Source organism: Mastigoproctus giganteus, chromosome 12 (assembly GCF_048544385.1).
Source record: "Mastigoproctus giganteus isolate SK-2022 chromosome 12, ASM4854438v1, whole genome shotgun sequence".
Classification (NCBI taxonomy): domain Eukaryota; kingdom Metazoa; phylum Arthropoda; class Arachnida; order Uropygi; family Thelyphonidae; genus Mastigoproctus; species Mastigoproctus giganteus.
The window spans coordinates 148,555,694-148,572,866 of NC_143586.1; the positions used below are offsets into that span (position 1 = coordinate 148,555,694).

At 39.6% G+C, this 17,173-nt stretch overlaps 1 protein-coding gene across 1 annotated transcript in view; it reads right to left on the bottom strand.

Moving 5' to 3' along the window:
* Positions 1-17,173, bottom strand: part of LOC150077502 (protein lin-9 homolog) — a 191,490-nt gene that overhangs the window by 23,008 nt on the left and 151,309 nt on the right. The window contains exon 13 of the mRNA XM_090385923.1: positions 9,944-10,123. Coding sequence (XP_090242049.1) covers positions 9,944-10,123 — 180 coding nt within the window. The remainder of the gene's footprint in view (positions 1-9,943; positions 10,124-17,173) is intronic.

Below are 17,173 nucleotides of genomic sequence, written 5' to 3' on the forward strand. Positions count from 1 at the left end.
TGTTTCTAATCCTCATGGCAGCTGTTTCCAGTTCAGGTGTGATGGAAGGTTCTTCTGCTGCAGTAGGTTTCATTGTCCGCAGAGAGGGTTATCTGTTCTGGGGTAGAGGGGGCAAGATGGCCTTGAAACATGGTATCCATGATGTTAATAATTGTTTCCTGCCAGGTCCGGGTATAAATACGCTGCCGTGTCCTCGTCGCTGGTATGGTCTCACCCCTGGGGAGTTTGTTTTTGGTTACTCTGTATACCACACCCCAGTGATTATCATTCCCAGTGGTAGAAACAAGGTGTTCCCAACTGCACATCTTACACTGGTGTATGGTTGCAGTGTACAGGTTCCTTGCGGCCTGGAAGTTCTGTCTTAGTGCCTCCACTTTCACTTCTGGCTGGGAGTGCCTTGCCCGCTGGAAGAGTTTCCTTCTCCTGTGCACCTCCTGCCTAAGCCTCTGTAGCTCTGGAGACCACCAAGGTACAGCCCCTGGGGTTGGGTTTTTCTTTTTAATAGAGGTGTTGGCAGCTTCAGTGATGAGACCAGTGACCGTCATCTGGTGCTGATCTGGGCTGAGTCCAATGATGTTCAGTGATTGGGCTGCTGTGGTCAGTGTGGCTTGGACGAGTGGTCAATCAGCCTTCTCTATGACATATCTTGGCTGTGCCTGCCTCACTGCTTGGTGTTGGCTAAGGGAGCGTTGGAGCTCAAACGTGATGGCCCTGTGGTCTGATGTGGTCCAGCTTTCTTGGACTGTCCACGATGTTAGGTGGCCAGCCAGGGATCTGGTAGCCAGAGAGACATCGATTGTGGCCTACCCCATCGAACTAGAGAATGTTGCCAGGTTGTTTGGTCGGTTGAGGACAGTGTATGGACTATTCACTAAGTAATCTTCAAGTTGTTGCCCATTCTGTACTCCACGTCTACCCGTGGTCTCGCTGAACCACGCTGGAGGCTCCTCGGACATCTGGTTACTGGTAGTATATCTTCACCTGGGTAAAGTATAGCAATACCGCATAAAATTCACCCAGGGGCATGATAATATGGGCACATGCAGCCCAAGATTTGCAGTAGTTGGTTAGTTTTGTTGCTGCTATATTTGGATTCCGAATCAATATGCAGGCCCAGGGTGTTTCTCTGGTATCCTGCACTATCTTATAGGCCATGGGTAACCCCTGACCTCCTTGCAATATGCATATGGCTCCTGGATGAGGAATATATCTTGAGATTTGCCTCGTTCGCCTTCTTTGTGAGCTGCGCCGCTACTATTTTGGACCATTGTGCATTCAGTTGTATGAATTTTACCCTGTTGATGTTATAGGATTTAGGGCATGTGGCCATAATCTAGTCTCATTTGGAAAGTGCTCTTTGCTTTACAGTACACTGGACATTCGCTGTTGGCGCCTCCGTAGCCAGGTGGGAAGGAGCAGCAGTGCGTAGCACACGCTTCTTGATTAGACCGGGGTTCGAGCCCGTCACCACCAAATACGGAGGATGCGGAAAGGTCAGGGAATGACCACCGCATATCCCGGAGCAATATGGCCTTAGTTGCTAATGCTCCTAAAAACCAAATAACAAACATTCGCTGTCCCTAACTGAGTGCTCTGCTGGTAGCTTATGGAATTTGCTTGTCTTTATTCGGACACGTGCTGAAGTCGTGGCCACAAGTGGGTTGTGTTTGGGCACAAGTGTGAGTGGCATACCCAAACCGGCAACACTGGAAACAAGGGACAGCTACGTGTTCCCTAAAGCAGTGACTGCCCCAGTTTATAAACACTCTGTTGGTCTGGCTAAGATGCCCCAGGCTGCTGGTGACAATTCCACCACCCAGTGGTAAGTATTTCCTGTTCTGGCTTGAACTTGGGAATGATCAAGTTGGCGGATTCTTTTGGATGTGCGTGTTGGAGGTTTCTGCAATACAACTCCTCCTGGAGAGCAGTTGGTGTCAGATCATTGTCGAGGTTATATATCCTTATGCTAGGTCCTTTGCATCTCGGGGGTAGGGCTTCAAGTCCGAGTGTTTGAATTTTCTCATTTTGTTGGATTTTTGTTGCATCCTCTTTTGTTTGAGTCTCAATGATAATCCCTATGTTTCGGGTCTTCCTTAACGATTTTATTTTGGTATCTCTGAACTCGTCTGCCAACTTTGTGACCACCAGATTTTTGACCTGCCCACTGGTACTGTTTTCGTCTGTGGAGGTTGGGCGCAGTATTACCAAATGGCGTGGCAGGAGGGTCCTGCGTTTCATTGCTGTAGTCACAGTTGGAGTTTGGTCAGCAATCAGTGGTCCTCAGCGCTTGCACACACGAAGGAGTACGCTGTGGCATTTGGTCTGCTCCCACAGATTGGAGGGCCTCCAGTTTCGCACTCTAGGTTGGCTTGGAGTAGGACTGTCTCCAGCTTTGTCCAGATGGACACTATTTTTCCTCGAATCCAGTAGTTATTCTGTTGCTGGTATCTTTAAGGAGGTTCTCTAACGTTGTTCTGAGGGAGAGGGTCTTTTCCAGTACCATCCCCTCTGGAAGAGTTGGATCTAGCGACTATGTTTTCGTCCGATGTTTAGGTAGGTGGTAGATGTCAGAGTGCCCAGCACATGGATGACTGGACCTAGGGTATCCCAGCAGAACATCGCCCAAAGCATGACACCGCCGCCGTCAGCTGGTTTTTGTCCCATGGTGCATCCAGGTGCCATCACTTCCCCAGGTAAACGACGCACACATAACTGGCTGTCCACACGGTGCAACAGAAAATGTGATTCATCGGACCAGACGACCTTCTTCCAATCACTCAAGGATCAGTTTCCAGTTTCGATGCTCGCATGCCCATTGTAGGTGCTGTCGCTGGTGAACCGTGGTTAGCATTGGCACTCGGAGCGGCCTGTGGCTACGCAGCCCCATTTTCAGCAGAGTTCGATGTAATGTACTTTATGTTGTGACACATTACTCCTGTCACCAGCATTCCAATTACTGGTGAGTTGCGCCACAGTCGCCCTTTTGCCACGTACCATCCGGGAGAGCCTTCGTTCACCTCGAGCATCAACGAGCCGTGGTCATCCAACACTTCGCTGGCAGTTCATGGATTTTCCCTCCTTGGTCCACTTTCAGTAGGTACTAACCATGGCTGACCGTGAGCACCCCACCAGACATACCGTTTTGGATATGCTCTGACCCAGTTATCTGGCCATTACAATTTGGCCTTTGTCAAACTCATTAAGTCCACTGCCTTTTCCATCTGAATAACAAGAGTAACTGATTAATGGAGCTCAGTATCAGGTGTTTTTTTATACTGTGTCCCGACCCGGGCTATAGTTCAACTGCAGTTGCTTCAATTTGCATAACAACTTGCTGGTCATAATGTTTTGGCTCATCAGTGTGTGTATACATATATATAAAACTATAATTTCTGTGGCCATCACTAGATCTGATGGGAATTCCCACTCCCAGAAAACCCAAGTACAAGGTTTATATTTTTCATTCATACACTTTTATCTTTCTGTTGATGGTTTATTCCAACAGTCTAGCTATTAGGAGATTCAAGGGAAAGGACATCTCTAATGCAATCATAGAATTTTTATCTAATTTTGCTTACACACATACACACAGTAATCACTGAATTAGGACCACCCTATGCTGCATAGTCTCAGTATAAAAGGCTGAACTGCTTTATATCTTAGCGCAGTGGTAATTTGCATCTGGTTGTGCAAGTGAAAGTGATAAAGTAGTAGTTATGTAATGTAGTAAAGATACCAAGGAATTTTAAAAAGACATGATTGTGGGAGCTCGTGAATGATATCAAATTTCACGTGCTTATAGTGACAATTTTGTATAAAACAGCTGTACCATTAACAGCACTTATTAGGAGACTAAGTTAAATAGTTTTATGAAGTACTGTACTATATACACAACAAAAGGCAATATGATTACTCGTGTTAAGGTAAAGATATAATGATGATCACTAATGCCATTAAATAATTGAACATTACATGATCTTTGCATATTTATTGATATAATTAAAACTATTAAGCTGTTAAAATTATTTGAATAATAATACATGCTATAGCTAAACTATAAATTGTATTCATGAACTAGCATGTCTAATGCAACAGTTAATTATATGTTACTAAGGGTAATACTGAAAAAGCATAAAAGGGATTTTAAAACTAACATTAACAACATACATACCAGATTAACATTTATTAATATTTGAATTTATCACCTGCTGATGTATACCATTAATGGGCACTCAACAGGGACCAACACCTATCAATGCACAAATGAAAGCAATCAGCAATATAAAATCTTTTTCTATGATCTATATTCCAGTTTAACAGGTTTCATTAATAGATATAGATTTTTATAATAAAGTATGGTGAAATTAACAATTGGGGAATTGATTTAATTGAAAACAAGAAATAATGTAAGTATTATTATTATTAGCTATATGGTGCAAGGAAGCCTGAGGCTTATGCTGCACCAGCCAAAAAAAAAAAAAAAAAAAAAATCCTGAGTTACCCTGAGAGAGAGAGAGAGAGAGAGAGAGAGAGAGAGAGAGAGAGAGAGAGAGAGAGAGAGCGAGAAAAGTAGAAGGGAATCACAAGAAAGAGAAGAATGATGATATTCAGCTCAGGACCCTGGGTGTGCCAAGCCCATACTCTCTCCTGGGGTTATACGCCACACACCTTTAGTACTTGTAGTTTTAATGTGGTCCAAGGTTAACTCTATAGCATACAACTCAGCTGTATATATGCTGCATTCATGGGGAATCTGTCAGAGTCATCAGTGAAGACAGGCAAAAAGTCAGAGTACTTGCTTGATAGACAGAAGATGGAGTGATAGACTTACTCCAATTAATGGAGAAGTCGCATGACAGTATGCGAGAATGCCAGGGTGGAAGTAGATGCCTCGTGACTGGGCAACATTGTCTACCATGATGTAGCTCTAGGACATGGAAACCAAAGGGACAGTTGGCAGTCTGATGGGTATTATAGAGAGTTTCCCATAGTGGCTCAAAAATGGATGTCCATGTAGGGTTTCCTGGCAGCGATTTCAGTTTAAAAGTATATATAGTGGCAACTGCTTTTGTGGGAGAAATAGTGATAGTTCAACTGCTTCAATGTATAAACTCTGAATAAGTATGTTCTAAATGCTCCAGTAACAATGCTGATGGCTTGATGTGGTTAATTTAGATGTAAACTGGAAATCATGGACAGTTGGTTCATTATTTCCAGTTTTCATTGAAATAGTTTACAACTAAATCAACTCCCTAATTGATATAATTTCACCATACTTCCCTATAAAATTTTATATCTACCAATAAACACCTGTTAAATTGGAATATGGATCATAAAAACAGACCCATTCAACACCATTCTTTGTATACCTTAACCACAGTGGGCTGAGTGAGGAACTGATAATTTGCTGTTTCTAATATGGAAGCACCCGATGCTCAAGGTCCCACAGTCATGCCCTTTTGAAACTCCATGATATCTTTACTATGTCCCATAACTGCCACTTTGATATGCATGACCAGATGGAGATTACCACTGCTGTAGTGTAGGAATCTGTTTGGCTTTTATACTACGAGCTATGCAGCATACTCCATTACTGTGACGTTGGAGGCAAATTGCTGCTATGGATAAAGGGGTGGTTGAGTGGGAGAAGACAGAGAGTGGTAATCAATGGACACTGCTCATCGTGGACTAATGTTATTAGTGGAGTCCCTCAGGGCTCAGTGTTGGGTCCATTAGTGTTTTCTGTATTTATAAATGATATTGATGATGGTATATCAAGCTTAATGTCCAAGTTTGCAGATGATACAAAGGTTGGCAGGGTTTTCAAGGACACTACACTGCTGCAACAGGATCTGGAAAGGTTGAGCAGATGGGCTGAGAGGTGGCAAATGAAGTTTAACATTGACAAATGTAAAGTACTACACATGGGAAACAGCAACCCCAGAGCAACGTATCAACTCTGTGGTACTACACTGACAGTGGTAGAGAATGAAAGGGACTTGGGGGTGATTGTGCAGGCAGATATGAAGTTCTCTGAGCAGTGCAGACGGGCTGCAAGAGTAGCTCATGGAGTATTGTCAATGATATACAGGAATTTTTCCAGCAGGGATAAGGAGGTGATTATTCCATTGTACAAGGCAATGGTCAGGCCACACCTAGAGTACTGTATACAGGTCTGGAGGCCTCATTTCAAGAAGGATGTAGAGCTGCTGGAACGAGTACAGAGAAGGGCAACAAGATTAGTGAATGGAACAAAGGGGTGCTCTTACGAAGAAAGGCTTAAGTTTTGCAAATTACAGTGTCTGGAGACTAGGCACCAGCGAGGTGATCTGATAGAGGTGTATAAAGCCTTGAATGGTTTAAGCATGCTCAATGCTGATGGGATTCTTCCTCTAGCTCAGAAAAATCACCTGAGAGGGCATAAATTCAAATTGAGGAAAGACAGATGTAGGATGGATGTGCGGAAATTTGCCTTTAGCCAGCGGGTGGTTGGTTGGTGGAACAGACTGCCATCCCTTGTGGTGGAGGTTGATAGCCTAAATAAGTTTAAGGCTCAGCTGGACAGGTATTTTGAACGAACAGAGGGGTGAAGTGGAAGTGGGTTTTTTTTTTTTTTTTTTTTTTTGGCTGATGCTGCATAAGCTTGCTTTCTTGCAGCAAATGCCTCTACTAATGCTAATTACGAATGGAGTGGTCATAATCTAGTGGTCACTGAGTGTATATATTTAGTATACTGTTATTTTATTTGTTTTTTAGGAAGAATTATTTATCAACAAGAGCAGGCCAAGTAGTTCTTGAAGTTATTGCAAGAAGTGAAAGGTGAAGAAGGAAGATGCAGATGAAGAAAAAATATCCGGCATCCAGCAAGAAATATTAATGTGATTGTTAGTGCAAAATAAAGTTGTAATTTCGATGTTGGGGGGGGGGAACACACACACATATGCTGTGAATTTTGTTTCAACCTTTTATGCTTGAGTCAAATAAAAATACTGAATGTATTGAAAAATGTCAAAATGATACTTTCAAGTTTTCAGCACAGTTTATTGTTTAAAAAATTGAGTGTTTTTGTGGACAAAGAACACAACATATTTTAAATTCAGTATTTTGAATTAGCTGAATTAATTGTTGAATAAGTATTAGAGTCCACACATTCATTTTGTATGCTTAATGGTTTTAATTTTATCAAGTTTAAAATGGAAGCAGCTAAAATTGTTGTTTGTACTGATTTTTTCCCCCAGCAGAATTAATAAAAATTTTATTTCTTTTAAAATAGCAGGCATATAGCATATAAATTTTCAAATTTTTTGTTTAAAAATTAAAAATTTACATTTAGTAAGTACTGAAATCCATTCATAAAGGGTCAAGAATATTATTAGACTCCAAGCAGTATTTAAAAAAAAAACTTTTTTTTTTTTTTTGGAAATAAAAAAAAGTTTGGCATCTGTCTCACATGACAATTTTTGTTATGATCTGGGACACAATCAGTGCTAGGTTAGAGGCCACTTTTCTTGTAGCTGTAATCAACAAACCTAAGGTGGAGAGTGTAAGGACTTTTGAGTTATTTTGAGTTTTTCAGTTGACTCAAATGTAAACTGGCCCATGACCACACAACAGGCATAATACACCAGCTGATGCACTATCAGCTGGTGTATTATGCCTGTTTAAGATCTCCAAGTATTCTGTTTGTACATAAAGACTTTTAGCAAAGCCCAGTCAGTCACTTGCAACTAAATACTCTACCTGTATCTTCATACTAGTGAGTTACTTGGGAAGTCTAAGCTAGGGTGGTCAGTTCGTCGTGCAGCATGCCACATAAGTTGGAAATGTCATGTACCACCTAGGGGGGGCTTCAGGAGCTTCCAAAATCAATACCCCCACTCAATGATTTTCACCTGACATCAATAATGTTTCTGCTAAGTATGTAAAGGAATAAATGTTTGTTCTTACAGTATTGATGTCATGAGGAGCTCACTAATGCCCCTACTTATTTTTACTATATTAACAAAAGAAGGCAGTAAATATGAACTGTAAGTTCCCATCACATTTAAACCTAGATCACAATTTATTATGTTTTTTTTTCCCCCTCCAAATCAGATGGGCATACCACTAACAATAGTTATGTGTGACACTTTTATTGCTTGGTATAAGTGTTCAACAGGTTGGCTGCTTCTGGGCTAGGATTTTCTGCTAGATGAAAGGTTATAATGTCATATACTGTAAAAATTCAGTTCTTAGATTAGCAGTAGAACAATTCAAGCCAGCAAAAGAAAAAATTCTTAAATCTCTATATTTAATCAACTCACTGACTGTAGGTTCTTTTAAAGGTGATATATTGTTTTTTTTTTTTTTTTTTTTTTTCTGTTTTTAAGTAGATAGGCAATTTTTAAAAAAAAAGACAAAATATCATCTGGTCTTTTCTAAAAACTGCTTATTTATAAATAGAAGAAACCAGTATGAAAAAAAGAAATTAAAAAGTTTATTAATTTTTAATTTTTTAACTACAGGGGCATTATATGCCTTTTGGCTTTAGAAAAATTTTCAAGTTTTTCTGATAAACAATCTTCTGTAATTCAACATTGCTAATCTCATACTGACTCAGCCCCACTCCCACAGCCTCTCTCAATATAAGGGAGCTCTCGTCTGGAAAGATTGATACAAAGTACCTGTTCACTTCATCAGTAACATCAGCTGGGTTATGTAAGGTTTTTCCACACTCATTATGCAAGGGCCCAATCTGATTTATTTTCTTCTGTTTGTATTCACTTACATCAAATTCTTTTCCCTGTTTGCTGTGTCTTAGCAACCTTTTCTGTGGTGCTATTGCACATGAACTTGTAGCTGCAATATAGGTATGAGTACTTTTAATCATTCTATAACTTTTGCATGCCAACTTTTTCTGATCAATTAGAGTTTCCAGCTTTGTACTCATCCATCTTGGCATCTTCCTGCTAAACATTTTTAATGTTGAATATGCATTCATGGCTTCTATGAATCATGCTTTAAAGATATTTCATAATTCTAATATATTCACCCTCCCTGTGTTAACTTTTGAATTGAGAGAAAGCCATGTAAAATATCACAAGCTCCCCCTTTCCTGAAATTAAACCCTATCCCTTTACCTTTAACAACTGCAACCTCTTTCTTCATCTTAAACTGCATGATCATTTCCTGTACTATCAACTGTATGATATAAACCATATATATAATTGTTGCTCAACCAAAAAGTGAATTCAAACTGCTCAGCTCAAGAAGTTATATGATATAAATTACAATAATACCATATACATAACTTATATACATCCAACTTGTCTGGTATATAGTACCAGGCATGTTGGACGGGGAAGATTTTGGCTCAACCTACGACTATGTTCCTGCAAGAAAAACAGATAAACATGATATCTACTGCCTGCATTTAGGAGTTGATGAATTAGGCTGTCTTTATCATTATAATATATATATAATGATAAATATATATAATCTTACTTCTTGCATCACTGCCACTTGACTTGCATTAATCACTGGCTGATCTGCTAATTTGCAAGAGGGAGGGGGGTCCCTAATTATCAAACCAACTTTAGTATGGTCCTGTTTAGTTAACAGTTATTTACTTGGTAATATACTGCAATTACACAACTGCACTTGCAAAGAACTGTAATAATTCTAAAATTTTAAAACATCAAAATAGATAATCTTAGATTACAATAAACCATGATTCTGAGATAATCCTAAAATCTGAGATTAAAAAATAAGAGGAAAAAAAAGTAGTCTTTAATTCACATAAAATGAATGATAGGTATATTCATTATAATATTTCATTGAAATGTTAAGCTTTGTAATATTAAAAATTACCATGCTTCACATGCATGCTTAGGATAATACTTTACATTTTATTAATTATTATTCATATTGTTATTAATATATTGTATTCAAATTAATTCCAAACCTTCACTTGTAACATTAAGGAGGTGAGATGTGCCACTAAGTCTAATATCTTTTCAGTCTGAACTTGTGGTAAACCTTGCAGACAATTAGATTTCAAAACTAATTCCTTAGCTTCAGTTAAACTTTTCTGCCTCATCATATCTGGTTGAACTACAGGCTGAAGTCCTTGTTCTGGAGCAATCTGAAATGAGGGGCTTTATGAAATATTCAGATATACTTCAATCACTCTTAAATACACAATTATCAAAATACAGAAGTGGATTATCTAAATAAATTTGTTTTCATGTATGACAGCGTATATGAAACAATTTATTAACTTGACATGATATACTGTAGCATGAAGACACAATTTTGGTTCAAATTAGATATATGTACGTTAAAAAAAAACTGCAGGATGGAAGTCTCAATGATTCATGGTGAGGGAAATGGACCATAAATCTGCCATGTCCAGGGCAGGTTGACCATATTTAGCAGTTAGGGGCTTGAACCTCGGCCCACTCAAAGAGCATATGCAACTCCACTCCGGCTCCTAACCACCTGCCTACAGAGGCTTATACATTAAAAAAGAGGATTAAATACATGTAAACTGAATATAGCATAGGATCATGTACTAAAGTTCCAGGAAGTTTTCTATATTAAAAAAATGTTAGGTCATCTTACCCAAATTACACAATATTTATATATTTTAATTTGGGTAAGATGAAGAAAAAAATTTTTTTTGACCATCCTGTATAGTGCACATGTGTCATCTCCATCATTGTTACTCTTAGCTATGCAAACTGTTCATTTAAACAGGCTAAGTCAATGTGGCTTGGCTGCAAATCACATTTATTCCATCTTCAGTTACAAACCATTTCTTTTATTACACTGGCATGAAGGTCCAAATTTAGTTAAAGTTAGATGTATGTATATTGAAAAAGACAATTGGGTGTCAAATACCCTCAACTATAAACATCTCCCATATGGTAAATGGCTATCCATTAACATTTATGGGAGGGCTAAGGTCTTGGAATTGTATTAAGCTCCTTGCAGTAATACACTATTGTTAGCAAAACATTTATCAAACATGTTGTTATACATGAATCCTCCATCACAGTATGACATTGTTATTATAGGAGTTTCTGGTGCAAGAGCTACTTAGACGATATTGCACCTGTCAACGTATTTGAGACTAAACATTTTAACTGCTGAAGGAATAAGCAACAAATTCAAAAGTGATTGTACATTTTTGTTTGTTTTTAAAAAAGGAGAAAAAGTCTAGCATCATCTATGATGTGGAAGGATTCTTGCAAGTTAGAGAGAGCTGACTAAAGAAAAATCAGTGTTATTGTACAAGGTGCATTCAGTGAGTAGGTTTTATCGTACAGGGCATGTGACAATGTATAAATTGAAGAGGATTGGCTCTTGCGAGCAAAAAAAAAAAAAAAAAAAAAATGAAGTTCTATTTAGGGAAACCTCTTCTTATCTGTCTGGACAAAAACTGGATGATATAATTGTGATTCAGGTTTTAATTGTTATATGACTGAATTTTCTATATCAATATCCATTAATTTTTTGCTTGCTAGTGGGATCTGTAATCAAAAATTGGTATTTGAAAATGTGTTGAACCTGTGTTGGGTGGATGTTTGACTACATAATTACCTGATATTCCAGTGTGCCCCTGGGAGCTAGTAGAAGACTACTGGCTCCCAGGTTGCTAATGCTGACCAAGCCAAATATGCTATGATCTGAAGAGCTTTAAAAAGAGATTATATTAACATTTGCTAGAGAGTTTTTTTCCTCATTGCTGGAACCAATTGTTAAAAGATGGTATGATGGTAGTTCATGAAGGGTCTGGATCTACGGGATCTCATAGGATATTCAGGACTTTACTGAAGTATGTATTCCAATTTCAATAATAGTAAAATCTGTCTCCTGATACCCAGAAGTGGTTTCAACATATCACTTAGTAGAAGAGGCTTCAACATATAGCTTTGGACTGGAGATGTTCTGAAAGCACCTAGAGCAATCCTGAGGGCAGAATGTTGGATAGTGGTGAAGCAGCATAATGCATTCTCCCTGGCAAATCACAAACAGGTGCACTGTATCTAGGAAATAAGTGAATTTTACTATAACTAAAATTTTACAAATAAAGAATATATAAAAAATATTATATAATTTACTATAATTTACAATAAACTGATGGCTGTATATTACGGAATTATAATAAAATCATTTACTATAAAATATGCTAAAATATAAAGATTAAAAGCGCTAAAAAACCTGACGCTGTCTAGAGCGTCAGCTCTCTTCCTCAACAGTGATAAGACTTCCTGCAACATCTCCTATATAACAGGCTCATGGTACCTCCACACGTGGTATTCCTTCATGTGGTTCCCTCAGCGTATGGGCGGAAGCGGAAATGGCTCGGGTACATGGCAAACAAAAACGTTGATCCGTACTGTGGACAACTGCTTCAAAAATAGGATGTATTCGTATACCTTTGTCTCTAGTCATGGTATTCTTACTGGATGAGCCAATCCGTAAACCTTGTACTTACGCTCCCAGTACCCATGCGCATGGTCCACGATGATCACGTCCTCTGGGGAGATCTGATGCTGCTTCTCCCAAAAATGTTCGGCCACAGCAGACTTATCAGCGGTTCTTATAGCATTGAAGATTTCCAAGGAGACTTTCTGGACATTACATACAGGTAGTAACTCCCTAGGTTTTATGGACTGCCAAAAATTCATAAGGCTGAAGTACCCCTGAGACCCATAGTATCGTTTATAGGGAGTTCTTCCTATGCTCTATCGGGGTACTTGGCTCAATTAATTGCACCCATAGTGGGGCAGTGCGAATATGTTATTAAAGACAGTAGAGAGTTTGTAAATTTTGTGGGGAATTTGACTATAAATGATAATGAGAGTATGATCTCTTTTGATGTTGTATCTTTATTTACATGTATTCCTATTAAACGTGGAATAAATTGTGTAAAAAATGGCATTGACCAGGGATGTCTCACTTGGTAACAGATCACTGCTTGGTACAGAAGATATTTGTTCCGGGGTGGAATTATGTCTGGCTAGTACTACCATGTTATTTCAAGGAACTATGTATAAACAGTTTCACGGTATGGCCATGACCGTGAAATTCGCCCATTAGTGCCACATGGCCAATTTGGCCATGGAGGAGTTGAAAAGTAGGGTTTTTAGTGGGTGTTCATTTCCTATTAGAAATTGGAAGAGATATGTTGATGATACTTTTGCCCTGGTCCAGAAGGGGAGGGAGGATGATGCAGTTTGCTGGCTTAATAGCTTCTCTCAATTTATACAATTTACCTCAGAGGTGGAAATGGGCAGTACCCTGCCATTTTCGGATGTATTGGTCTCTAGGATGGGTTCCAGACTTAAGATGTCGGTGTTTAGGAAACCCATGTGTAGAGGCCAATACACCCACTACAACTAAGCACAAGCTGGACGATATAAGAACAGTGTAGTGAAAGCTCTATTTGATATTTGATAGAGAAGGATCACACTGCACCACCTCTGAGGATAAAGAAAAGGAAATTAATCGTGTCGCAGCAGACCTTAGAAAATGCGGATACCCCCAGAGGATCCTTGACAGATATAGTAGAGGAGTGTCTGAATGTAGGGAGCCGTTTGTTCCGGTAGCCACCGCATACATCCCCTACTATCCGGGCCTTAATGAGCATTTAGCGAGAATTTTATGGGGATATAAGGCACGCTGTGTACAGCTTCCCGGGCGGAGGCTGTGCACAGCTGTATCTCAGGTGAAGGACCGTATACCAAAAGATCTCAGCAGTGGAGTTGTATACAGAATAGAATGCCCGGATTGTGGGGAGTGTTATGTGGCAGAAACAAAACAATGGCTCAGGGATCATCTGGGGGAGCATTTAAATGCTATAAGAACCGACGAATGTAAGTCTGCTGTGGTCGAACATTTTTGGGAGAAGCAACATCAGATCTCCCCAGAGGACGTGATCATCGTGGACCACGCGCGTGGGTACTGGGAGCGTAAGTGGCTAGAAGGTTTATGGATTGGCTCATCCAGTAAGAATACCATGAATAGAGACAAAGGTATACGAATACATCCTATTTTTGAAGCACAGTACGGATGAACGTTTTTGTTTGCCACATACCCAAGCCATTTCCGCTTCCGGTTCTGCCCATGCTCCGAGAGAACCAGGTGAAGGAATACCACGTGTGGAGGTACCGTGAGCCTGTTATATAGGAGATGTTGTAGGAAGTCACTGTTGAGGAAGAGAGCTGACGCTCTCGAAAGCTTCAGGTTTTTTAGCGCTTTTAATCTTTATATTTTAGTAAATTTTATAGTAAATGATTTTATTATAATTCCGTAATATACAGCCATCAGTTTATTGTAAATTATAGTAAATTATATAATATTTTTATATATTCTTTGTTATTCGTAAAATTTTAGTTACAGTAAAATTCATATAATGGTTGGTGTATGAGTTCACTTATTTCCTAGATATGAATTTTCCCAACCTCAGAGGCCTCTTTCAGGATAAGGTGCACTGTAGTCTATATGAGATCTGACTAGGAATCTATATAAGTGAAGTAAAGTGTAATGCTCTGCATCTGACATGGCTAAATTGGCCTGGATGTAGTAGTAGTAGTGGCACATGATGCAAGAAAGCAGTGTAGGAGCTTATGCAGCATCAGCCAAAAAAAAAAAAAAAAAAATCACACCATTCCCTCCAAATGCCTGTCCAGTTCCTCCTTAAATTTATTTAACCTATCAACTTCCACAACGACAGATGGAAGTTTGTTCCAGCAATTAACCACCCGCTGGCTAAAGGCAAATTTCCGCACATCTATTCTACATCTGTCCTTTCTTAATTTGAACTTATGTCCCCGTAGGTTGGTAATCTGAACAAGTGGAAGGATCCCATCAGAATTCAGCGTGCTCAACCCATTCAAGGCCTTATAGACCTCAATCAGATCACCGCGCAGGTGCCTAGTCTCCAGCCACTGCAATTTGCAGAACTTAAGCCTCTCTTGGTAAGAGAATCCCTTCATTCCCCTCACCAATCGTGTTGCTCTTCTCTGTACACGCTCAAGCAAATCTACATCCTTCCTAAAATGAGGCCTCCAGACCTGTACGCAGTACCCAAGGCGTGGCCTGACCATTGCCTTATACAGAGGGACAATCACCTCCTTTTCCCTGCTAGCAAAATTCCTATATATCATTGACAAAACCCCATGACCCGCACTAGCAGCCTGTCTGCACTGCTCAGAAAACTTCATATCTGACTGCACAATTACTCCCAGGTCTTTTTCATTTTCTACCACCTTAAGTGTAGTACCACACAGTTGGTACGTTTCTCTGGGGTTACTTCTACCCATATGCAGTACTTTGCATTTGTCAAGGTTGAACTTCAGTTGCCACTTCTTAGCCCATCTGCCCAAATTATCTAGATCCTGTTGCAGTAGCACACTGCCATTACTGTCATTAACAACCCTGCCAACCTTTGTGTCATCTGCAAACTTCGAAATTAAGCCTGATATACCTTCATCAATATCATTGATAAATACACAAAACAACAGTGGACCCAACACCGAACCCTGTGGGACTCCACTAATAACATTAGTCCACGAAGAGCAGCACCCATTGATTACCACCCTCTGTCATCTCCCACTTAACCATCCTTTTATCTATTGTAGCAACTTACCCTTAATACCATTCTGCTCCAATTTGTACATTAGTCTTCCATGCGCAACAGTGTCAAAAGCTTTCCTGAAATCCAAGTATATGATATCAAAATTATTTTTTGCATTCAGTTCCTTTGTGACCACATCATAATAACCAATCAAATTTGTCAGACAAGACTTTCCCTTAACAAACCCATGCTGTGTTTGAATTATTGCTGCAGTCTTGTCTAGATGATCCTGCAATGCATCTTTAACCAGCGACTCCATTATTTTACCCGGAACAGAAGTTAAACTAACTGGTCTGTAATTACTCGTGTCACCCTTCGATCCACCTTTGTGAATTGGGGACACATTTGCACATCTCCAGTCCGTGGGAACCTCCCCTGAGTCCAAGGATGCTTTCATAATTATGGCTAAGGGTTTGCTTAGTTGCTTTGCCGCCTCCTTTAAAATAACTGGATAGATCCCATCCACTCCAGGTGCCTTTCTTGTGTTTAACTTCAACAATTTCTCCTCCACTTTGCTCTCAGTTATTACAAAATCATTAAGCACACTGCTACAATTTGATAACCTTCTTCCATTTTCAAATTGTAATAATTCCTCACGTGTGAATGTAGATGCAAAATACTCATTCAGTTTGTTTGCTATCTGAGCAGGATCATCAACAGTCGAACCATCGATGTCAAGTGGACCAATCATATTCACCCCTTCCTTTTAGAGTTTATATAAGTAAAGAAATCCTTGCTGTTTTTCTTAGCATCTTTTGCCAAAGATTTCTCGTAATCCGCCTTCGCCTGCCGAACCTCCTTTGTGACCTGATTACAGACTAGCTTATATCTGCCACAGGCTTCTGCGTCACCTGATAATTTATATGCATCCCATGCGTTTTTCTTCTCTGTCACGAGTCTCATTAGTTCATTTGATAACCATTTAGGCCTAAACCTTGAACGATATTTCTTAATCGGTATATAAAGTCTAGTAGCTTCCACGATTAATTCTTTGAATGCTTCCCACTTAGAATTTACTGTTTGTAACATCGTCAGTTGATCCCACTGTACAGAACTTAAAAACTGTCTGAGACCACTGTACTCCCCTTTACGGAAGCAAAAACCCTTTCCTTTACCCCTGACGGTAGTTACCTCTTTGAGTAAATCCCACTTCAGCACACTGTGATCACTGCCACCTAGTGGTTCCTTTATCTGCAAATTCTTAATACACGAATGATCACTGCTGATAACCAGATCAAGAGTGTTACTTTCTCTGGTTGCCTCTCGAACATGCTGCTGCAGAAAACAATCATCCAATAAATCCACAAAAGTCTGACTAGTGTGTGAGTGACCAACCCACAAGTTCCAGTCAATATCTGGGAAGTTAAAATCCCCCATTATAAGACATTCTGATTTACTGGCCCACTCTATTTCTCTGTACAATTGTTCATTGTACTCATTCAAGTCATTAGGCCTATAACACACTCCTACTCTTATTTTTCCTTTCGCAGTGCTTATCTCACACCAAACTGACTCAACAGAGCACTGTTCATCTATAATAACTGGGTG